The sequence below is a fragment of the Sapajus apella genome, unplaced genomic scaffold (genome assembly GCF_009761245.1).
Source record: "Sapajus apella isolate SASKATOON/1434 unplaced genomic scaffold, GSC_monkey_1.0 scaffold9, whole genome shotgun sequence".
Classification (NCBI taxonomy): domain Eukaryota; kingdom Metazoa; phylum Chordata; class Mammalia; order Primates; family Cebidae; genus Sapajus; species Sapajus apella.
Window position 1 is genome coordinate 38,671,688 of NW_022436949.1, and position 26,542 is coordinate 38,698,229.

At 35.8% G+C, this 26,542-nt stretch overlaps 1 protein-coding gene across 2 annotated transcripts in view; it reads left to right on the plus strand.

Moving 5' to 3' along the window:
- The window catches only part of GPC5 (glypican 5), a 1,400,523-nt gene extending 1,377,914 nt beyond the window's left edge, over nt 1–22,609 (plus strand). For both annotated transcript variants that reach the window (XM_032277277.1, XM_032277278.1), the window contains exon 8: nt 21,653–22,609. In XM_032277277.1, coding sequence (XP_032133168.1) covers nt 21,653–21,810 — 158 coding nt within the window. In that variant the 3' untranslated portion in view covers nt 21,811–22,609. The remainder of the gene's footprint in view (nt 1–21,652) is intronic.
- The last annotated feature ends 3,933 nt before the right edge of the window (nt 22,610–26,542 follow it).

A 26,542-nucleotide genomic window follows, 5' to 3' on the forward strand; every position in this document is an offset into this window, starting at 1 on the left:
CTATTCAGGACATTAACTGATTATATGGGGGCCTGCCCACACTAGCGACCACAATCTGATTTATTCAGTCTACCTATTAACATATTAATCTTATTCAAAAATACCCACCCAGAAACACTCAGAATAATTTTTAACCAAATATCTTGGCATCCCATGACCCAGTAAAGTTGACACATGAAATTAACCATCACACTATCTATATAGATTCACAGTAGAGGAGGATTTAGAACCAGGATGACAAAAATCATCCATCACATTAACATAATGGTAATTTTAATATTCATAATTTTATTATTGTTTGATTTTAATTTGTAAGTTTATTGTAGCCTATATCGTAAATACAAAGCTATCTAGTCGTTCATTTGTACATATTTAACTAACATTGTAACTAAAATCAGGTTTTCTGCACTGGGGAAATATATATACATATTTTTAAAAGTTTTTCCATTTAAAATGGCTCTAAGCCTCACAATGTTGAGAAACCGTATGTATTAGTCCATTCTCACAATGCTATAAAGAACTGCCTGTGACTGGGTAATTTACAAAGGAAAGAGGTTTAATTGACTCATAGTTCTTTAGGGCTGGTGAGGCCTCAGGAAACTTACAGTCATGGCAGAAGGGGAAGCAAACATATCTTTCTTCACATGGCAACAAGAGAGAGGAGTGCTGAGCAAAGAGGGGAAAAGCCCCTTATAAAACCATCACCTCTAGTGAGAACTCCCTCACTATCATAACTGCATGAGGGCAATGCCCACATGATCTAATTACCTCCCACAAGGTCCCTCCCCCAATACATGGGGATTACAATTCAAGATGAGATTTGGGTAGGGACACAAGCCAAACCATATCATCATATTATATAGAAAGACAGTGTCCCAAGATAATACTTTAACAAAGCATGGATTTTGTTTTAGGGCTACATTTGGTATTGAGTGTGGATTCATGTTGTTCTTAATTTAATTGAATCCAATTGCTGTAGTGATTTTTGCAATCCTACCTGGCACCCACAATTACTGCTCTATTTATGCATTACAGAATGAGTTTTGGATAGAATAGCAACATCCCAGATCTTTTCAGTTTGTCGCAGCTTTAGTATTCCATAAACAAGCTAATATTTGCTAATATTAGTGAGAGTGTTATCAGAGACTTTTATCACGTGCATAATGTGTTCTGCCTGGTTTTAAGTGACAGTATTCAGACAATAATTTTGTTTTGATCAATATTTAGATAATTTCTATCAGACTTATCAGCAAAAATTTCTTGAATTTTGCTTCATGCATCCAAGGAGGTTAAACAAAACAGAACTATGTGGATATTTTGAAAAGGCATATACACTGTAGATTATTATTTAGAAATAAAAAGTATGCCCATCTCGAAGTCTTTTTCTTTTATAATGCATTTTCACCATTGTTGGTGTTAGAACTATACACCTCAAAGTTTGCCTTCTTTGCAGAGGTAGTGAGATATTCTAAGACTACTTGGAGATGCTCATGGAGTACCATTTCTGTTGTCCTCATTTACTCTTATTCCATTGTGTAGTATCCTCCAAGCCCCACTTATGTGGACACATTCCTCTCTGGATTTTATACTTGGAAATGATTTTTCCCCACCTAAGTCTGTGCTAAAACTGGCCCTCCCTCAGAACAATGTTTATTCCTTAGAGAACCAATATCCTTTTTTACATCATAATACTCTTGAAAAAATAAACTTCTGCTTGCAGAGGTTCCATACTCTTCTAAAAGTTAGGGAGCAGAGTTCTATGGGAAACCTGCAGGAAAGCTTAGTTTACCTCAAGTTCCCTGGAAATAGGTGGGCCACTGTGATATGGTTCGGATTTGTGTCCCTGCCCAAATCTCATGTGAAATTGTAATCCCCAGTATTGGAGGAGGGGCCTGCTGAGAAGTGATTGCATCATGGGGGCAGATTTCTCCTTTGCTCTTCTCATGGTAGTGAGTTCTGATGAGATCTGGTTGTTTAAAAGTCCCCCTTCACTCTCTTCTTCCTTCTCCAGCCATGTGAGACATAATTGCTTCCCCTTCACCTTCTGCCATGATTGCTACTTTCCTGAGGCCTCCCCAGCAATGCTTCCTGTGCAACCTGGGGAACCGTGAGCCAATTAAACCTTTTTTTTTTTAATAAATTACCCAATCTCAGGTAGTTCTTTATAGCAATTTGAGAACAGACTAATACACTCTGTCTTTAACTGAGTGTGTTGTATAAAGATGTGTTTTTCATGAATAGCTAATGTTTATTAAGCCTGTGTTCTTCAGGAATTTTTTATTCAACAGGTATCAAGTGCCAGGCTCACCCTACACACAAAGTAAATAATCATCTTTGCTGAACTTTGGACATGTAAGCACTTATAAGCAGTTGAATTATCTTTGTAGTAACAATTATTTCATAGTAGAGATGACTATTTCTAACTTACTGAGTTCCTATTTACTCTGCACAATGTCTGGCTAGCTTTTTTAATAGTGAAGGTAATTTGTTTTAGGGCAGAGAGTCGCCTTCCTGAGGACTTACTGCCGTAGAACTAAGAGTCAGGAGGCTGATGTGTTATTATTTCTGGCTCTGTCACCTACTCTCCAAATGAAATTTGCTTGCCAATTCACTTTGCCTGCATTGGCCTCTAATAGTCAAATAAAAATCGTATTTCCATTCTGTGTAAAACTATTAAAAATATTTTTCATATTTATGATTTCATTGAATTTTCATATCTATCCTGGGAAAGGGCCTTATTATAATGCAAAGTTTACAGATAAAGAAACTGAATCTCAATGGCTATAAGAATTTCATAAGGTTTCTAGCGCTTGACCCCAGCTTCTTTCTACTATAGTTCATTGCCCCTTAGCATGGATTCTATGAGTTTATGTAGCTCGAACTTAAATTAATTCAAAAGAAATAATTAAATGCTTATTTATATATGAAATATATTTTTTCTAACATATTTTAAAAACCATCAGTTAGTAAAAATATATTTGATACATTTAGTAAATGTAGGGTCTATGAAAAGCTACTTATAAGCCCTACAACTAGAAAACAAAAATAAATATAATCACAACTTTGAGGGGCTTAAAATCAAGTAGATGAGCTCAATACATGAACTCAAATATAAGTGACAAAAATATATAGACATATGGACATATATGACGTGTGTGTGTGTGTGTGTGTATAGAAAGAGAGAGAGAGAGAGAGAATCTTAAGCTGGGTGATGATAATAATAAGAAAACACACTCACTTGGGTAAAACACTGCAGTGTTTATAATTGGAAAGGGTACGAAGACAAGGACAGAAAGAACTGGCATGATTGTCATTAGACAGATCCACACCAGAAAACTACATTAGGTGGAAAACTAGGCACTGCATTATCATACGTCACATGGGATTAGATACTGAGGAAACAATGAAATATGGGTTGGAGAGGGAACAAGTATGGATGTTATCTATTCCAGGAGATGTAGTACAAGCATAGAAAAATTTCCATACTGGGTCAGGTAAGGTGAGCCTGTAATATTTTTATTACATCCATATAGTTCCCCTGCTTTCAATATGAGTGTTCTCTCCTCACACATGCATCTTATATTTTCATAAGATCTTGTTGACCCAAGGTACAGCAAATAATATCTTTAATCATGCTACATAGTTCCATCTAAATACACACCTCCAGTTGAGAACACTACAGGGGCAAGCAGAAAAACATCATCACAGTCTTGTCCTCATGTGTGTGGTGTTCTATGGATATCTTCATGGATAATGTTGATGTTATTCTCAGAAATGATGGTAATGATTGTCTTTCTATATTTTGTTTACCTATCCCCTGGGCCAATGGAATTGGTTCTTTAAGAATGATGTATACAAAATATTTAGAGGTTGAAATATTAAGTTAAATATACAGATTTATAGTATATATGATGGATAGGATATGCAATCCAAGATAATTTATTTCCATTTAATAAAGGTAATAAACATCACCACCTCTCTTGCACAATATTCTTAGACATTTTGACAATTTTAAGGCTCTAAGGATTAGCTGTTTAATATTTTTCACTTACTGAAGTAAAACAGAGGCAAATTTTTTCCTGAAGTTAATTTTCACCTTTCACTGGGAGAAAAGATGCCTTTCATATGAGTGTTCATATTATACTTGCTGAAGCTAATTTTTAACAAAGACTAGTAATTTAAAATGGCACCTATTCAATCAATGCCCAATCCAGTGATGAATGATATGCATTATGGGTTCAACAGAAAAGTCTAGAGGAAAGGAAATATTTAAAGGGCAAAAATTATAGCAATTCTTAACATTCCAACTATCTCCACAGATCTAGCAAGTTTCTGAAACACTGATCAGTATTTTTAATCAAAATAGTCTTCATCTCAGGGATGATCGTCAAGAATAATTAGGATCTACAGCAGAGGTGCTGATCAATTAGGACAGGCACTGACATGAACTACGACAGTGTAGACTGAATGCCAACCCTGCCACAGACACAGCCGGACAGTCATAACAGAGCTTCAGTGGCCAGACTTTGGAAACTTTCAGTAAGTTCCCATCAAAATGACAGATTGATCAGACACGTCTAATTGCATTCCCTTCTGCAATCCCACTAAAATACAGATGACGTTTTTTTCTTTTAACAAAAACTTAAATTTACTGAGAGCAGAGGAATCAGAAGAAGAGATAGCAATAACAATATTTGGAATCTGGAGAGCAGATGATACGTGATACCTAACATAGAATGCCCAAGAAAGCCAACTCCGTCACAGCATTGGGGAAAGCAGAGAACCAACTCAATTTGCTCTGTAGAATCCTCAAAAGATACAGGGATAGGCTGGGTGCAGTGGTTCACATGAGTAATCCCATCACTTTGGGAGGCCAAGGCAGGCAAATCACTTGAGGTCAGGAGTTCGAGACCAGCCTGGACAACATAGTGAAACCTCATCTCTACTAAAAATACAAAAATTAGCCAGGCATGGTGATGGGAGCCTGTAGTCCCAGCTACTCAAGAGGCTGAGACAGGAGAATCCAGGAGGAACCCAGAAGGTGGAAGCTGTAGTGAGCCAAGATTGAGCCACCGCACTCCAGCCTGGGCAACAGAAGAGAGACTCCATCTCAAAAAGAGAAAAAAAAAGGATAAAGGATAGACAGCATCAGTTATCCTTGGTAGAGATGTTAAAGAAGAAAGGTCTGTAAAGTAAGGATTAGTCAAAAGCTGTCACGTGCAGTTTTCCCTTCCTCTATTCAGAACATACAGGTATCTGTCTCTCCCATACATCAGTACTCTGTAGGAAGTATAAACTTGGAAAGGATCTCTGGACTGGAGAATTTCCGGCACAGTTGAGGGTAAAAGTATTATTGTGAAAGACAAAGTAAAGTATTAAATCTACCTACATACTTACTACTGTATTAGTCCATTCTACCTCTGCTGTAAAGAAATACCTGAGACTGCATAATGTTTAAATAAAAGAGTTTACATTGGTTCATGGTTCTGTAGGCTGTACAGTAAGCATGGAGGCATCTAGCCCAGGGGAGGCCTCAGGATACTTATAGTCATAGGAGAAGGCAAAAGGGAAGCAGGTATGCCTTACATGTCCAGAGCAGCAAGAGAAAGAGAATAGGGAGATGCCACACACTTTTAAATAACCAGATCTCAGGAGAATTCACTCACTATCATGACACCGTACCAAGGGGAAAATCTGCTCCTGTAATCCAGCCGTCTCCCACCAGGTCTCACCTCCAGCACTGAAAATTACAATTTGACCTGAGATCTGAACGGGGACACAGATCCAAACCGTATTGCCTACCTACCTGTGATGAATGTTGACATCTACACTCTGGTCTCAGCCTATTCTCCCATTTGGCCCCCAGAATTATTGTAACTAGGGAGTTACTCTCAGGCAAGACATTGGAAGAGTCTTACCTCAGTATCTGCCTAGTTTAAGAGGAAAAAAACACAACTCAAAGAGGCATGAGACACCTATAGTGTTTCTGCATCTTCTCCCTTTGTGTACATGGTAGAACTACACATTTGTTATAATTTATATTTTTATGTTTTATCTCGAATTTGGTCTTAAAGTCTCTTTCTCTCTCAAGAATGGCCATAAGCCAAGATTAGCCACTCTGTAAGAGAACCTTGACCATGAGGGAAGATAGGCTCTGAGATACAATGAGGAGGTGAAAAATGCATGAAACAGAATAAATGTATTCCTTACCAGTCCCAGAGAGATTAGGAGTGCCAAGAGGGGGACAACAGTAAATCCAGAGACATCAGGGCACTCAACCTGTTTGAAGAGTGAAAGAGAACGAGGAATTGTTGGGTGAAGTCTTTTTTAAGAACTATGAGCTCTTATCCCTTAGGCTTTTCCTTGGTGCTTGCGGATTGGCTTGTTTGAAGAAAATACTCCTGAAGTGGGAAATGTATTTACATGACTCTGGTTTGACCATTATGTTGTAGCATGGTTAGCATCTGTGGGCATGTTGGAGTTTGGGGTTAGTGAGATGAGGAATAAGCAAGCTACACAGCAAACAAGCAAAAGGGGAGAAGAGGTTTTAAGTAGATCAAAGGTGATGGGGTTTGGGGTTTCAAATCACTAACGTCAAGCCTATATATTGATAACTGCAACAACAACAACGACAACTATAATAAACAAATTGATGACAAAATTCCTCCACCTTGAGTTTAGGAAACATCCTGCAACTCACTTTAACAATGAACTAGTAAGCAGAAGGGACACATGCACCTTCTAGATGGAAGCTTTTTTTATTTTTTATTTTTTAGAGATGGGATCTTACTCTGTTGCCCAGGCTGGAATGCAGTCATGCTATCATAGTGCATTGCAGCCTGTAGCTCCGGGCCTCAAGCGATCCTCCCACCTTAGCCTCCCAAAGCTCTGGGATTACGGGCATGAGCCACTGTGCCCATTCCCCAGATGGAAGTTCCTACTTGGCAATTTGTCTCTCCACACCTGTCCCCCACTGCTCTGGTGATCATTGAAGCGTATGGAGGTGAGATACCAAGTGGTAATATACAGAGTTACTTGGACTAAAAGGGGCCATTGCTGCCACTATTTCGGGGGCATTTGTTTTTCCAGCCTGACCTACCCTATCCTGGCTGACAAACATAGGTTCCCTAACAAGCACCTAAGTCAGACCACACTTGTCTAACAATTGCTGAGCTCCATTCACACATCAGAGTTTCAACCAGCTTTTCGGTCCCCACTCTTAAATAGTAGCATATAGCTATAATTAGGGTCACCACTTATGTTAAGGGTATAACATTAAAAAAAAGTTAAATCTACAAGCAGAAAAAAAAAATCCAACTTTAAATAGAGACTCTACTGAGAGAAGAAAACTTTTCAAAATTATAATCCCCCTTATTTGAGATTTTAGTTTCTGTGGTTTCATTTACCTGTGGCCAACCCCAGTCTGAAGATAGATAAGTATACTACAATGAGGTATTTTGAGAGAGAGGGATTCTACATTCCTGTGACTTTTATTACTATATGGTGATAATTGTTCTAGTTTTGATGACTTATTGTGGTTAATCTCTTACTGTGCCTAATTTATAAATTAAACCATCTCATAGATATGTGTATGTAGGAAAATATATAGGATATACAGGGTTTGCTAAAATATATAGGATATACAGGGTTTGAGTTGAGTCTCTTGTAAATTCAGGAAATTAGTACCCTACCAAATAAATAGCTTGCAATTTTTTTTCTATTCTGCAGGTTTTATATCCACTCTATTATTTCTTTTGTCATACAGAAGCCTTTTAGTTTAAAAATGTTACGTTTGTCTATTTTTGTTTTTGTTGCCTGTGCTTTTGAGAAGCATAGGCATGTGCTTAATGACGAATGCTTCACTGAGACGAATGGCCAAATAAGTTTCCTTAGATTTTCTTCTAGTATTTCTGTGGTTTCAGGTCTAACATTTAAATCTTTAAAAGAAATGATGAATGATTATATTTTGCTTCTATTTTAAATGGTTCTTACTTCACAAAAAAAAGAATGTTTCTTATTCTACTTGCTCCAAAAACAACCATTAGCAAACTGTAGACATCATCACTACAGTTAATGACTACCTTATATAGCACCAAGATTTTTGTTCATTGATTTCTTCTTGACTTCTATTGTATGTCATTAATACTCTTTTCCTCAGTGGATTAGGAATATATACCTTCCATATTATTTATTTAAGTGTTTAGCTTTGATTTTTAACATTCAATAAAATACATATATGTGTGGATAAAAACCTAAAGTTAACTAAAATTTTATACTTCTTCCTAAATAATACAAACATGTTAGAATATTTTAACAATTATTTCCAAGTGTTGTAATCACATAATGATTTGAACTCCTCATTATAATCATTGCCTATTTTTCAACCAAAATTAATAGACAGTTACTTAGATGCTTGTCAATTACCTTGATCACAGCTACAATTTTCATACCACTCTTTCATTCTGGATTAAGTTTCTTGCATTTCTGACTGTGAGCTTTAATAATTATTTTAGAATGGAAAAAAAAGTGAAGGTCCAAATAAACACAATCAGAAATGACAAAAGTGACATTATAACTGATCCCACAGACTACAAAAGATCCTCAAAGACTATTATGAACATCTTTGTCCCACAAACTAGAAAATCTTGAGGAAATGGAGAAGTTCCTGGAAACACACCACCTCCAAAAACTGAAATCCTGAACAGACCAGTAACAAGTTCCAAAACTAAATCAGTAATAATTAAAAAAAAAAAAAAAACAAAAAACATATGAACCTAAAAAAAGCCCTGCACCTGATGGATTCACAGCTGAATCCTGCTAGATGTACAAAAAAGAGCTGGTACCAATCCCACTGAAAGTACTACAAAAAATCAAGGAAGAAGGACTCCTCCCTAACTCATGCTATGAAGCCAATATTATCCTGATACCAAAACCTAGCAAAAACACAACAGAGTAAGAAAATTGCAGGCCAGTATCCCTGATGAACATAGATATAAAAATCCTCAGCAAAATAATAAACTGGATCCATCAGTACAAAAAAAGTTAACTCATTACATTCAGATGGGTTTTATTTCTGGGATGCAAGATTGGGTCAATATACAAATATAAATATGATTCACCACGTAAACAGAATTTTAATAAAAACACATAGTTATCTCAATAGACACAGAAAAAACTTTTGATAAAATCGAAAATCCTTCATGATAAAAACAGAGTAAGCACTGAAGGAACAAAACTCAAAAGAAGAGCGGTCTATGACAAATCCACAGCTAACATCTCATTGAATGGACAAAAGCTAGAAGTGTTTTCCTTAAGAAGTGACACAAAACGTTCCCCCTCTGCACTTCTATTCAATATGATATTGAAAGTCCTACCCAGAGGAAACAGGAAAGAGAAATAAATAAAAGGTATCCAAATAGGAAATGAGGAAGTCAAATTATCTCTCTTTGCTGACAATACAATTCTATGCCTAAAAAATTCTAAAAACTGCCAAAAGTCTCCTAAACCTTAAAGCAACTTCTGTAAAGCTTTAGGATACAAAATCAAGTACAAAAATTAGTATTATTACTATATACCAATAACATTCAAGCTGAGAGCCAAATCAATAGCATAATCCCATTTGCAATAGCCTTTAAAAATAAAATGAAATACCTAGGAACACATCTAACCAAGGAGGTGAAAGAACTCTGTAACTCCTAGAAAACACTTATGAAAGAAATTGCAGCTGACACAAAGGGGAAAACATTCCACACTCATGGATTAGAAGAATCAATATTGTTAAAGTGGTCATACTGCCCACAGCAATCTACAGATTCAGTGCTATTCCAATCAAATGACCAATGTCATTTTTCACAGAATTAGGGAAAAAAATCAAAATTCATATGAAATGACAACAACAAAAGCCTGAATAGCCAAAGCAATCCTAAGCAAAAAGAACAAAGCTGGAGTCATTACATTACCCAACCTCAAACTATATAAGGCTATAGTAACAAAAACAGCATGGTACTGGTACAAAAACATAGACGAATGGAACAGAATAGAGAATGCAAAAATAAAGCAGCACACCTAGAACCAACTGATCTTTGACAAAAATAAGCAATAGGGAATGGACTCTATATTCAAATGGTTCTGGGAAAACTGGCTAACTGTATACAGAAGAATGAAACTGAACTCCTACATGTCGCCATATACAAAAATGAACTCAAAATGGATTGAAGACCTAAATGTGGCCAGGCGCGGTGGCCATGCCTGTAATCCCAGCACTTTGGGAAGCTGAGGCAGGTGGATCAAAAGGTCAGGAGATCAAGACCATACTGGTTAACATGGTGAAACCCTGTCTCTACTAAAAATAATGGAAAAATTGCTGGGCATGGTGGCACATGTCTGTAGTCTCAGCCACTTGGGAGGCTGAGGTAGCAGAGTTGCTTGAACCTGGGAGGCAGAGGTTGCAGTGAGCCAAGACCGTGCCACTTCACTCTAGCCTGGGTGATAGAGTGAGACTCTGCCTCAAAAAAAAAAAAAAAAAAAAAAAAAGAGAGAGAGACCTAAATGTAAATGTAAGACCTCAAACTATAAAAATCCCAGAAGAAAGCATAGGAAATACACATTTCTGGGAGAAATGTAAATTAGTTCACCTATTGTGCAAAGCAGTAGAGAAATTTCTCAAGGAATAAAAACAGAACTACATTGCACCTAGCAATCCCATTACTAGTACACACCCAAAAGAAAGAAACTGGTCTACCAAAAAGGCACACTCACTCATATGTTCATCACAGCACTATTCACAATAGCAAAGACCTGGAACGAACCCTAGGTGCCCATCAGTGGTGGACTGGATAAATAAAATGTGGTACACAAACACTGAGATGGTTTGGCTGTGTCCCCACCCAAATCTCATCTTGAATTGTAGTTCTCATAATTCCCACGTATCATGGGATGGACCTGGTTGCAGGTAATTGAATCGTGGGAGCAGGTCTTGTCTATGCTGTTCTCATAATAGTGAACAAGTCTCATGAGATCTGATGGTTTTATAAAGGGAAGTTCCCTGCACACTCTCTCTTGCCTGCCATCATTCCTTTGCTCTTCCTTCATCCTCCACCATGACTGTCAGGACTCCCTAGCAACATGGAAGTGTGAGTCAGTTAAAACTCTTTCCTTCATAAATTACCCAGCCTTAAGTATGTCTTTATTACCAGCATGAGAACAGACTAATACAGACACCATGGAATACCATGCAGCTATTAAAAAAAAAAATGACAGTATGTCCTTTGCAGCAACATGGATGCAGTTGGAGATCATTATCCTATGCAAATAGATGCAGAAACAGAAAGCCAAATATCACATGTGAAAGTTAAATCTTGTGTATACACAGGTATAAAGACAGGAACAATAGACAATGGAGACTCCAAAAAGAGGGGAGACAGGAGGGCAAGGGCTGAATAAGTGCCTATTGGATACAATGTTCACTGTCTGGGTGATGAGATCAACAGCAGTCCAAGCCTCAACATCACACAATATACCCTTGCAATGAACCTGCACATATACCCCATGAATCTAAAATAAAAATGAAAATTAAAAACAAAACAATAATTGGTCAGGGAGTGATTAGAAACACTCATTCTTTCTTGAAAGTACTGTTATTTTTCCTACATAATTTAACTCTGCATAGAATTCTATATAGATATTTATCTTCTTTTGTGTTTAGAATAAATTATTCCGGCCAGGTTCCCGACTCACACCTATAATCAGAACACTTTGGGAAACCAGTGCAGGAGTATCACTTGAAGCCAGGAGTTCAAGACCAGCCTGGACAGCAAAGCAAAACCCCCATCTCTACAAAAAGTAAAAAATATATATATAGGCATGGTGGCATGTGCCTGTAGTCCCAGCTTCTTGAGAGTCTGGGGCAAGAGGATTGCTTGAGCCCAGGAGTTCTAGGCCGCAGTGAGCTATGATGGTATCACTGTCCTCCAGCATAGGCAACAGAACAAGACCCTATCTCTAAAAATAATAACAACAATAATAGAACAAATTATTCTGCTTATTTTAGCCTCTATTGTTTCTTTAAAATTAATCTAATGCTTTGTTCTGTTAAAGGCCACCTGCTCTTTTTTTTTTTTTTTTTTGATCATTTAAAAAAATTTCTCTTTGTCTTTGGTACTGTCGAATATCACTATCATGTGTCTAGACATAGATATGCATTTTTAAATTAGTTTAATTTTAATAGCACTTTAAGTTCATATTATCACTAACCTAAACAAGATAACACATTTTCTATTTTTTTCAGCCTTGTACTTTTTAAAAGTAATTTTCTGAATCATTAGTAATAATTATTCCAGACCACTTGTAAATTCTTATCACTGAGAACTAATATATAACTGAATACTGTGGTATATTTAATAGATATACTTTTAATACTTAGTTTTAATTATCAATTATGCAAGAAGTCTTTTAAATTTATTTGAATATTAGTTCTAGAAGACATTTTACAAATAACATCACAACATCAGTATTGCTATAAAATGGCTTAAAATAATATGTTCTTTCAAAATCAGATGTGTCTGCTCTATCACTAAAGTCTTCAAAAATCAATAAAGCATTAGGGAAAGGAACTGAGTGACCATTATTAGATGAAATATAGCATCAGGAACTGTCAAAAGATCTAAACAATATTCCCTTCCTGTATAAACTTCTATGCAGAAAACAACCGATTTATTATTCATTCTTAGAAAGCCACCAATAATTTATTTGATGCAGTGACAGATAAATGTTAATTTTTCTTGATATTACTCAGAGCTATAATTTCACAACAAATCATACTATTTTATCTTAAGTTTTGGTTTACAGTCAGAATCTCTCATTACTTTCATTCATTCATTGTTTCACTTATTAACAATTTGGGTAACTCCATTATTTTTACATAATTTGTCAAAAAAGGAGGGCTACTATTCCTATAAAACATTAAGACCAACAAGAGGAACTATATCTCAGAATTCTGTTTCATAAGGAATGGAAAAGGCTTTCATGAGGACAGTTCCATTGTCCTTCAGTTATGAGTGTTGATGAGGCTAAAGGGCTACCAGGAACCTTTAGCCATACAGTCTTTAGCCATACAGTCACTCTTCTTTGGTTCTTGGGTTATAGGGCAGCCCTCATAAGTTTTGGAAAATACCTCATCATTTTAAAAGATATATTCTCTACTCAAGTGACCCAACATACTGGATGCATCTACCAATCATATATTCTGGGAGATATGATTTGATTGAACTAGCTCATAATACTTTCTTTAAAAAATGGCAAATAGATATGCTTAGCCATCTCAGATTTGTTAGAATCCTTCATGTCCAGCCAAAATACATGTGGCTAATGTTAGCATAAACGACAAGAATTAACCTAGTAACTACTGATCAAAGTTAACAGTTTTAGATTTAACATAAGATTCATAGCAATTTTATTCAGAAAATGTTTGTCAAGTCAGTTTCCTCATAATGAATCTTTTCCTTGATACTTACCACTTTTCTTATGAAATCAAGCGAGAAGACAAGATTAGAGAAAAAAGAATGAAAAGGAATGAACAAAGCCTCCAAGAAATATGGGACAATGTGAAAAAACCAAATCTACGTCTGATTGGTGTACCTGAAAGTGACTGGAAGGGGAAGACCAAGTTGGAAAACACTCTACAGGATATTATTCAGGAGAACTTCCCCAACCTAGCAAGACAAGCCAATATTCAAATTTGGGAAATACAGAGAACACCACAAGAGGCTCCTTGAGAGGAGCAACCCCAAGACACATAATAATCAGGTTCATCAAGGTTGAAATGAAGGGAAAAAAGTTAAGGGCAGTCAGAGAGAAAGGTTGGGTTGCCCGCAAAGGGAAGCCCATCAGACTAACAGTGGATCTTGCTGACAAAACTCTACAAGCCAGAAGAGAGTGGGTCTAATATTCAACATCCTTTAAAAAAAGAATTTTCAACCCAGAATTTCATATCCAGCCAAACTAAGCTTCATAAGCGAAGGAGAAATAAAATACTTTACAGACTAGCAAATGCTAAGTGATGTATATTTCCAAATTGCTAAGAAGGTAAGTTTCAAATATTCTCTCCACAAGAAAAATGCTAAGGAGGTGAGGTGATGAATATGTTAGCCAGCTTGATTTTATCATTATTCCTGGTATACATGTCAAAATATCACATGATACCCCAACGACATATATATATAATTTGTTAAGTAACAAAGGACATCATGATAAAATTTCAGAACACGATGTAAGAGACACTATATAAACTTGAGTCTTCTCACCTATAAACTTGCTACATCTCTCCATTTATTTAGATCTTCTTTTAAGATCATAGATAAGATCAAAGAGCTCCTGAAGGAAGCACCAAACATGGAAAGGGACAACCAGTACCAGCCACTGCAAAAACATACCAGTTGTAAAGACCATCGACACTATGAAGAAACTGCATCAACTAACAGGCAAAATAACCAGCTACCATCACGACAGAATCAAATTCTTATATAACAATATTAACCTTAAATGTAAATAGACTAAATTCCCCAATTAAAAGTCATACACTGGAGAATTGAATGAAGAGTCAAGACCCATCTATGTGCTGAATTCAGGAGACATATCTCACATGCGAAGACACATATAGGCTCAAAATAAAGGGATGGAGGAAGATTTACCAAACAAATGAAAAGTGAAAAAAAGCAGGGGTTGCAATCCTAGTCTCTGATAAAACAGACTTTAAACCAACAAAGATCAAAAGACACAAAGATGGACATTACATAATGGTAAAGAGATCAATGCCACAAGAAGAGCTACCTGTTCTAAATATATATGTACCCAATACAAGAGCACCCAGATACATAAAGCAAGTTCTTAGAGATCTACAAAGAGACTTAGACTCCTGCACAATAATAGTGGGAGATTTTAACACCCCACTGTCAATATTAGACAAATCCACAGGACAGAAAATTAACAGGGATATTTAGGACTTGAACTCAGCTCTGGACCAAGCAGACCTAATAGACATCTGCAGAACTCTCCACCCCAAATCAACAGAATATACATTCTTTTCAGAATCACATCACATTCATTCTAAAATTGACCACATAATTGGATGTAAAACACTCCACAGCAAATGCAAAATAACTGAAATCATAACAGTCTCTCAGACCACAGTGCAATCAAATTAGAACTCAGGATTAAGAAACTTACTCAAAATCACACAAGTACATGGAAACTGAACCACTTGCTCCCGAATGATGACTATTGGGTAAATAACGAAATGAAGGCAGAAATTAATAAGTTCTTTAAAACCAATGAGAACAGAGACACAATGTACCACAATCTCTGGGACACATTTAAAGCAGTGTCTAGAGGGAAATTTATAGCACTAAATGTCCACAGGAGAAAGCAGAAAAGATCTAAAATCGACACTCTAACATCACAGTTAAAACAACCAGAGAAGCAAGAGTAAACAAATTCAAAAGCTAGCAGTAGACAAGAAATAACTAAGATCAGAGCAGAAATGAAAGAGAGACATGAAAAACATTTCCAAAAATCAATGAATCCAGGAGCTGGTTTTTTGAAAAGATCAACAAAATAGACCACTAGCCAGATTAATAAAGAAGAAAAGAAAGAAGAATCAAATAGACGCAATAATAAATGATAAAGGAGATATCACCACTGATCCCATAGAAATACAAACTACCATCAGAGAATACTATAAACACCTCTATGCAAATAAACTAGAAAATCTAGAAAAAAATGGGTAAATTCTTGGACACATACACCCTCCCAAGTCTAAACCAGGAAGAAGTCAAATCCCTGAATAAACCAATAACAAGTTCTGAAATTGAGGAATTAATAGCCTACCAACCAAAAAACATCCAGGACCAGACGAACTCACAGCTGAATTCTACCAGAGGTACAAAGAGGAGCTGGTACCATTCATTCTGAAACTATTCCAAACAAAAGAAAAGGAGGGACACCTCACTAACTCATTTTATGAGGCCAGCATCATCCTGATACCAAAACTTGGAAGAGACACAACAAAAAAAGAAAATTTCAGGCCAATAACCCTGATGAACATCGATGCGAAAATCCTCAATAAAATACTGGCAAACCGAATCCAGCAGCACAGCAAAAAGCTTATTCACCATGATCAAGTTGGCTTCATCACTGGAATGCAAGCCTCGTTTTACATACATAAATAAATAAAGGTAATCCATCACATAAACAGAACCAATGACTAAAACCACATGATTATCTCAACAGATGCAGCAAAGGCCTTCAACAAAATTCAACACTCCTTCATGCTGAAAACTCTTCATAAGGTAGGTATTGTTGGAAGCTATCTCAAAATAATAAGAGCTATTTATGACAAACCCACAGCCAATATACTGAATGGGCAAAAACTGGAAGCATTCCCTTTGAAAATTGACACAAGACAAGGATTCCCTCTCTCACCACTCTGATTCAACATAGTGTTGAAAGTTCTGGCCAGGGCAATCAGGCATGAGAAATAAAGCGTGTTCAAATAGGAAAAGAGGAAGTCAAATTGTCTCTGTAGATGACATGATTGTATATTTAGAAAAATCTAAATTCACACTGAATTTGAATACTTTATTTTATACTCCAAGTTGCTGCAATTTAATATTTGTTTTTATATTAAAAGAAACTAAGTTAGAGAAACATATTTATATTGTTTTGTTATTTTTGCCCTGGATTAAATTTATCTACTTATTCATTCACCTAATTATTGCTCAATGCTTGCTAGGTCAATACAGAAATTCATGAGAGAGTCTCTATGCCCAAGGAAATACAGCAATAGACTATTAGAGTTAAAAGAATATTAAAGACCATGAAAGTATATATAGATGTATTTTATTAAAATTTATATATATTAAACGCTATCAAAACACATTTTTCTATATTAATATTTACTCTTTAAAGAGTTTTTAAATAAATGAATGAAGCTTAATTTTCTTAACCCAGTTCCCTATCAATTGACACTTAATTTGCTTAGAATTTTCATTAACAATGCATAGATTAACATTTTATGAATAAATATATGCACATGTTCGTTATTCCCACAGAATTGCTTCATAAAAGTAGAATTATTTGGTCTAAGCAAAGGAACATTGTAAACACTTTTAATATATTTTGGCAAATTCCCTAATGAAGGGCTGTACCCTTGCCCAACTCGTTACTCTCTCTTCTCTGTAGTCCTTTTAACACCTGGACCATAGATGGCCTATGCCTTATTGTGTATAAGATAGTATTTCTTTACTGTTCAGTGAAGAAGACTTTTTTACCCTTTTTTTTATAATTGTAAATATCCACTTCTGTTCTTTCACCATTTTTTCTATGGGAGAATTTGTAGTTTTCATATGGATTGTAAGAACTATTTTAATGTTCAAGATATGATCTCTTTGCTGCAATCTATAATGCAAAATTTTATCCACTTTTCTTTGTGTATCTTTAATTTTGTTGTGGTGTTTTTTGTTGTACCCAAGGTTCTTTTTTGGTTTGTTGTCAAAACTATTAATTTTCTCTTTATAGATCCTGACTTAAAATCTGTAGGCTTTACCCACCTATATATACATAAAAATAGAAGAGACCTGTGTATTTTGTTTACTTCCTCATTATTTATCCTTAAGTCTTGGTCCCACAGACATTTACTTTAGACAATGCAATGGGATAAAATTCTAGCTTATTTTTCAAATATTAATCTAATGATTTAGCCAGCAAGATATTTTGATTAACTCTCCTCTCTCACTGAAAATGCTGTCATTTGAAAGTTCCAAGAAATGCAGGTCATAGCGAAAGTCAACCAGCTAGACCATGGCAAAGCCAGAATTTGACCTTAAGTTCAATGATTTGAATGTGTAGTGGCAAGCCGTATGGCTCTGGAAACAATGAGGACCACATCTGAATGGGGCACAACTGGAATTCTGCCACAGCTATGTTGCCTTGAGTAAATTAGTTCCTCAGCACCTGTTCCTAATATTTAGAATAAGGGGAAGTAATTCTTTCGAACTTCCTAATCTTTAGAATAAGGAGAAAGAATTATACCAACCTTATCCTGTTCTTGTGTGAATGAGTCATTATTCAATTTATCCATTCAACAATATTCATTAAAAGTGTTCAATGTAATCAATATTTTTTGAGGTGCCATGATTATAGCTACCTTAAAAACAGGTATTTTCTAGAAATAAATTATTTTGACTTCATGATTAACTTAGTGTTGAATTCAAATAATGATCTCTAGGATCTAGAGTCCTGCTCCCAGCATTCCATCTGCCCTATACAGATGGTGGAAAAGACACCTGGTAGATTTTTTATTTTAAGACTCGTCTAAGTGTGGAGGAGAAGCCTATAAGTGTGCACTGTATATTCCCTCTCCAGCACAATACCTGACACAGAAGTGGCAGGGAATTATTGATTTTATAAATGAATGAGCAAATTAACAATGTATACATTCTCGTCTATGCAATTTTCTTTACTAAAAATAGAGATAAATTGTTTTTAAACATACTTGTCTTTCCTTAGTTAAGAGAATTTTTAAAATATGTAGATACAGGAAATAGAGATAGAGGAAAATGCCCACACTCTCCTGCCACTCTATAAATGACATAAAGAAGGTGCTGTTCTCTCAGATTCATCAGGCCATTCTGATTCATCATCGTTAACTTGCCCGCATGGATTCTACCTCTGAATACTTCCAGTTACTTGATTAATACCCAAAAGCGGCACCTACTCAGCCATCCCAGATGAAAGGAAGGAGAGAAAACACTCCTAATGCACTTTGTAGGTAATGTAATTGATCTTCTGTGTTCTCAACTTAAGTATTGCTTTGTTGGTGCCAGCAGTGTGTCTAGAATCAAGGCAGTGGGTGATCAAAGCCCAGACTGGGTCTAGACTTCTGGATTTGATCCTGGCTCCACTACTTGTCATCATTTAAATTCCCAGTGCCTCAGTTTCCTCATCTACAAAAGCAGGTAATAACAGCAGTGCCTAATTTATGGGACTGTTGTGAAAATTAAATGACTTAATATTCATGAAGTACTTGGAGCTGTACCTGACACCAGGGCAAGTGCTCTGTAGATATTATCAAATAAATTAATACACTTCACCACGTCCTTAGAAGAGCACTCCCTGACCAAGTTACATCCTTTTACCATATTTCATAGCACAAATCACCAGGTCTGTACCTGTGTTTTAATATTATCTTCATTTTTTAATAACACAACTTCCTTTCCCTATCAGACCATAAACCACCAAGGGCAAAAATATGAATTTATTGATACCTTTGGGTGTTGCTATTATGCATATAAAAGATTATTCAAACATTACTTTGTTTTTCTTTAATGTATGAGTGCAATAAATCTCCAAACTAATTTTTTCTTTTACAGGTCTTTATAAGCTTTGGTATAATTTACAAGCTTGGTTAATTAAATTTCTTTATGAAAATAATCATTGCATCAAACAATCATGGATATAGACTTTTTGGCATGCTAATGTCTTTTCTACAGATGGCAAGGTTGTGATATGATCCATAACTATAGCCATGACAGCCAGAAGATCTTGAATTCTTTCATATACTTATTTCTCAAAGGCCTTATTCCTTAGAACTGTGACATTTATTAGTAACACCTCAATGTAAGATGTGAAAATGACATCTGATTGAAGGCCGAAAAGCTCTCCTGCCATTGTCTGACTTGCAGGCACAAGATTTAACATCTTTCTACTTACATATTTTCACCCATGATGGCATCCGTTAAAACTAAACCAGTGTCTGGCTCATGAATGAATGAAATATAGGCTCAGAACGGCAAAAGAAAACCTTATTCATGGATCCAGTCCAAACACAAATTCACAATGCTTAAAAATGAAAAGTAAATGCTTTAAAGCTCAAATTTATGTAATTATCTTAGAAAAAAAAGGATTTTTTAATTGCCTAGAGTCCTCATAGCTTCTTGTTAAGCTTAACAAGAGGTATAAAGCCATGATGAAAATATTCACACTCCACTCTAGTCCCTATTTGGAAAAAAAAAAAAAAAAGGAATCACTGGTTTATTCATCTTGCCTAATGACACTGAAGGGCAAAACAGGCACCCAAACAATGAATAATAATGTAAGAGCTCAGGCTGTAAAATCAATATGTCAGATCGGCAGAGCTTTGCTTCGTTTTAATGCTCTCATCTCTGAATGCAGCAGAGCTTATCTTCTGAATTATATATATATATTCACCTAATTACATAAATATTGACTTTTCCTTATATGAAGCTTATTTTTTCAATCTCTCTGTAATTACAATGTCAATATTTGTGGCTGGAGTGACAATGAATTTAAATCTGTTAATTGTGACTGATAGCGGCATGCCATGAGATAATTCACTTAGAACACTGATGGCACTAGATAATAAGTGATGAATCAGTAATTCCCTAAGTATATCGTACTAAGGTAAACATCTTTAAAAAGCAATTATTTCAACCCAGTTAATTTAGGGGTTGGTCTTTTCCTCAACTTGTCAGGTTTCATAATGTACAGAAATAATAACCAGAATGTGACTGGTTCTTAGTTTATGACTCTGCCTGACTTTTTTCTTAATGTAACAGTTTTTCCTAACTTCATTCTCCAGTCCACCCCATTAACAACTTCTTTGATCTACTGATAGACATCTAGACCTCCATCCTCACAGCCGTTGTGTGTATGAAATATATAATTTAACATTAGTTGCTATTATTCTTTGCTATTTGCTATTTCCATAAAGATCCTATTCCTGATCTCACTTACATGTGGAATCTAAGATAGTTGAAGTCATAAAAGGGGAAAGCAGAAGAGTGATTGCCATGGGATGGGTGTGGGGAAGAAAGGGAGATGACAGGCAGAGGGTACAAGGTTTCAGTTAGACAGGAGGAAGAAGTGTTTTAGACCATTGCACAGTATGGTGACTATCATTAATAATGCACGGTATATTTCCAAATTGCTAAGAAGGTAAGTTTCAAACGTTCTCTCCACAAGAAAAATGCTAAGGGTGTGAGGTGATGGATATGTTAGCCAGCTTGATTTTATCATTCTTCCTGGTATACATGTCAAAATATCACATGATACCCCAATAATATATATAAAATTTGTTAAGTAAAAATAAAATTTTAAAAAGATCTTATGTCTACTTTATTCTAATATAAAATATGAGCTGTGGAAATTCTACTTTTAAAAAATATTTTATTCAATTATATCCCCTCACCTGATTTTATTTTCGTGGGAAAAGTTTTCAGTTACTAAAGTTGATACATCTCTGAAACAAGAACTGATGCCATGCCTCAGGATATGTTAATTAATTAAATGTCTTTACTTTCTTACCAGTGGCAGAGAAATGTTCCAGAAGTTTTCAGAAGCTAGGAATCTTTTCGCTTTGCTCTTATAACATTTCTGAGAATTTCCACACAAGAGCCTGAGCTCTCCAATTTAAGTAGAACAGGAATACCTGTGTCATATTTATCATTTAGAGTTAGGTGAACACAGAAAATGCTACGCCAAAACACAGCTGTCCACACTGTGAGTTTGGGAACTGTTCTAGACGTATTATGGTGAAGTGGTCATGCATCATCCTGTGTTTTCTTATTTGCCTCTACAGGGATGCCAGATGATATGAACTTCAGTGATGTAAAGCAAATCCATCACACAGACAGTGGCAGTACCTTAGACACCACAGGAGCAGGATGTGCAGCGGCGACTGAATCTATGACATTCACTCTGATAGGTGTGGTGATGCTACTTCCTGGGATCTGGTAACTGAACACTTCCGTCCTGACATACCTTACTCAAGTCTCGATTTCTTCTCTCTCTTCATATTCTCTGGAATAAGAGATCCTTTTTCAACGTAACAATTATATTTATGAAAAGATATGTCACACTAACTTCTCAGAAGCCAAGCTGAAATATTCATAAAGTCCCTAAAACTCAATGTTTAAATAATACACTTTAAAACTATGTCTTTTTTAATCTAACTGAAACCTTCTTAACTTCTAATATAATGAATCTGAAGATATGAAGGGCACAGAGTGACTTGGAATAAGAAGAATTTAGAGTATCTGTAATTTTATTATCAATTCCAAGCCCCTTCCTTTCTAAATCAAAAATATTTCCATTTGAAAGTGTATTTGCCAGACAATGAAAACAGTATGCAGTATTTCTTAAAGTACTGAAACTAGAATATCATGAAATAAATAAAAACACACAATGGCAAGTAGTATGCATGCATATTCAACAGACTCTTCCATTTTTGCAAGCTGTAGAAGGAAACGTCTGAAAGTTTGTAAGTAAGTTATTGAGTGGATTATTGAGAAGCATTTCACATAATTTTACTAAAGAAACTTGGTAATTTTGATCCACTGTAACTTAGCCACTAACAGACCTTAAAGCTGAGTATTTTAGTAGCAGCTGATTTGTATTCCATTATATTCAAAATGCATCTTTGGTATTGTGGCCCTGTTCCCGCCTCCCTCTTTACCTCATAGATTTGTCTATGTTGGGAAGCATACGCTTGCTCTAGGAATATCTCCAATAAAGCTGTTAATTATTTGGTGGAAAATTTTGAAGAATATTCATCATTTTCTTCTGACAAAAATGATATTTTCACCCATTTTCAAAATATTATGTAATACTGCTTTTTAAAGCCGGATGTGGAACAATTGGCTACCTATGCATTTCTAAGGTTCCTATGAATATCTACAGACATACAGAAAATCTGATATGCAATGCTTTAGATCTTTTTCTATTTGCTCATTAATGGATCTGTAACCAACAGTCCCTGATTTCCCAGCTGTGATAAGTTGCCTCAATAGACACTAATAGGATATGTCTATGGCTGTGCTTGAGGAAAAGAGAAGTCAGTTTTTATTAATAAGTATCACATCCAGTCAATGGAAAGTATAATTCATACAAAGTCACAGACTATAAAAGGGAGTTGCTGACCTCAAATAAAAAGCAAAAGGATTTGAAATGACTCCTGACAAAGAGGCAAGCAAGACGCAGCCAACTGCCGACATTAATGTGGTGAAATCCGTTTCTGCCAACCAGGAAACTATACACGATCAAACTTTGTTCTCTGTTAAGTTCTCAATTAACAAAATGATCTAAGGATGGTCAGTTTAAATCCCAATATTTTTAAGCTGCCCAATCAGATTTTACTGTCTGTTCAAATAGGCCTCACAACCGGAGGTGTTCTACTCATCTGTTCTGGATGCCATTTTCCTCAGCTTCCATCCCACACCTAATATTCCCTGATCCATTCAGTTAATAACTCATTTGCACTCACCTGGACACACTCCACAAATTGCAAACTTAATCCTATTTTGAAAAACTTTTTTTTTTTTTTTTTTTTTTTTGAGATGGAGTTTCACTCTTGTTACCCAGGCTGGAGTGCAATGGCGCGATCTCGGCTCACCGCAACCTCCGCCTCCTGGGTTCAGGCAATTCTCCTGCCTCAGCCTCCTAAGTAGCTGGGATTACAGGCACGCACCACCATGCCCAGCTAATTTTTTGTAGTTTTAGTAGAGACGGGGTTTCACCGTGTTGACCAGGATGGTCTCCATCTCTTGACCTCATGATCCACCCGCCTCAGCCTCCCGAAGTGCTGGGATTACAGGTGTGAGCCACCGCACCCGGCCTTGAATAACTTTTACTTCAACCTCAGCTCTTCATTTAAATCAGTCCTGGGAAAAGTAATACTAAGACACTCATTTGCTGCCCTCCAGCCCAAGTCATGACTGGCTTGCTATGGCAACATTTCAGATCCAACTTCAGAGGAACTTAATTCGAAAGACAAACAAACTGAGGACCATGCTTTAGCAGTCTTAAGAGATACATGGATAAAATTACTTGATAGGAGATCATTTTATATACGGCAAGAAAAGGATAAAAGCAGAGTGGTAAACTCAATAGAAGAAATGAATTGATTATTATTTTTATAACTAAGTTTCACATGCTCAGATGGGTGCTGTTTGTCTGCAGGTGGGTGCTTTGGGGACTATATACGCAATGATGGGGCTACTAGAGCTTACAATACAGAGGAGTTTTCAGAATTTAAGAGCCTGAGGCAAAATTGTTAATATTCTCAATGAGGATACTTGTCCATTAATACTTCCCATTCTCAATATTTCATATCTACATAATTTCTTATAAATTACAAAGCTCTTTCAAATGAGATACAGTATCTCATTGAACTTGCTTCACCCCTCAAAGATAGGCTTGATTTTCAGTCAAATAAAAACAATAATGCTGATTTTTTTATATGGCTCCTAATTTGCTCCTGGAGAGTTTTCCATGAATAAGGTCTATGAAAGTTTTGAACACTGATAAAAATGTTAGATATGTGTCTACTTTCTGAGATAATTTAATAGATTATGTTGGACTGAATGTATATATTTTAAAATATCATGCATATCTTTATAGTCACATTTTATGCTGGAGTACTTTTAAACAGCCATTTTCTTGAATCCCAGTTATTTTTATGTAAGTTTAAGTAATTAAAATCCTTAGTCTGGTATTTTGCATCTATTGAGGAGCATAGGTTTAGAAGTGGAGCTAACATTTACTTGGCCTTTCTTTGTATAGACACCATGGTAAATGCCTTTATGCACAATGTCATTTAATCTCCACAATAACATTGTCACTTCCATTTTACCGATGAGAAAACTGAGCTTATAAATTTTAGGGAATTTGACAGATGTTATACAACTAATCATAACACAGATAGATGGTGAGTACAACGCCTTTCAATAAACTGTATACCTTCCTGGTTCTAAGATATAGTTTTGGAGCAACAGTAAGGAGCTACGGGTTAGCACAAAAATCATTCAGAGGCTACTTAAGTCTCCAAACTAGGATTTAACAAACAAATACAATTGATTATAGAATTATAATTGTCTAATTATCACACTGTACACTAGTGTAGAAATATAACAAAAAGAAGAGAAGTGTAAACATGGACTTTTTTTACTACCATTCATTACCCTCCCATATATTCAAATTCGCTCTAAACACATCAGCCCTGAAAATAAATCAGCTACTAAGAATGAGAAAGAAAACACGACTGTTATAACTCTAATGGAATCTTGAAGTTTCATTTCCTGTGCAACAAAAGGAATAAAACAGTTCTGTGGCCATAGGATGGCCAAAGGGTGGCATTAAAAAGAATGAAAGGGAGGAGAGGAAGGAGGGAAGGAATCAAGAAAGGAAGGAAAGAACGAAGGAAGGCAGGAAAGGGGCATGGCAGAATATTATTTTTAAAATCTTAGATTTGTTTCATCCTCTTTTTATTCAGGAATATCTTATCAATGAAATAATGTCTGCATGGTCATCTTCTCACTAAAGGATAGAGGTTAATAAACTCTTTCCTCTCAACACTTAGATTTTCTGAAGTGCTCAATAATGATGCTTTGAAAAGGACTCAATTCATGTATTGCTAATTGTTTGCTATCATATAAAATGTTGTTTCTATCATCAGAATCCTTCAAGTACAATAAAAATGATTTTTCTTGAGTGAATATATTGAGTGTAGACATCTGTTATTCTGAATGATAATTTTATTGAGCAGGCTATATCCCAATTTTATTTGGGTTGCAAATGTTCATGTCATTCACATACAATTATATGGATTACGAAAATTCAGAAATAGTTTTTAATGTTAAGTGTTACTTTGAACATATCAAGTTTGTCTTTAAATGCAGATTGTTGTATGTCATTTTTGATTAAAATACAGATAAAACATTTCTCAAGTCAAAAGTCTGCTTTCTAAAGTCTGCCTTTACTAAAATTACAGAGTGATTGAATTACAGTTATAATTATTTTATGGATGGAGATCTAATCAAATATAATTCTTAAGCTATCCTATCTGCCTCCTTGCACAGAGAAAACTGAATAAGTTCACCATAATATAATGTATATTTCCATAGTAGCAAAAATAATAACTTACTTGGAAGAGAGTAGGGATGAATGTATGTTCATAGTTACATTTGGAAACATCTGATTTAAGAGACTTTCGCCTTCCTGCACTTGTCAGTTGTCATATTGGAATCAACTTCACGAAAACGTGCGTGAGAAGATCACGAATCCAGAGTGAAAGACAAGATACCAGAATTTGAAAGCCCAGAGAGTTAAAAACAGAATAGTGAATGTTTAAGGATCAAAACTGGTTGGAGACAGAAGGAGTGAGATTGACTGCAGTAAATTGGTAAGTAAATTTCTACTTTTATGAGTTTTGATACCCAACTTTGAACACGTTAGATTAGAAGGAATGAAAGGTCTTAGAAAAAATGGAAGGGCTCTGTTTTTCTTGAGATTACTCAGCCAAGACCACTATCATGAAGAAGAAAAAAGAAGAAGAAGAAGGAGGAGGAGGAGGAGGAAGAGGAGGAAGAAGAGGAAGGGGAGGAGGAGGGGGAGGAGGAGGAAGATGAGAAGGGGGAGGAGGGGAAGGAGGGAAAAGAAGTCAGGGAGGAGAAAGGGGAAGGGAGGAGGGGGA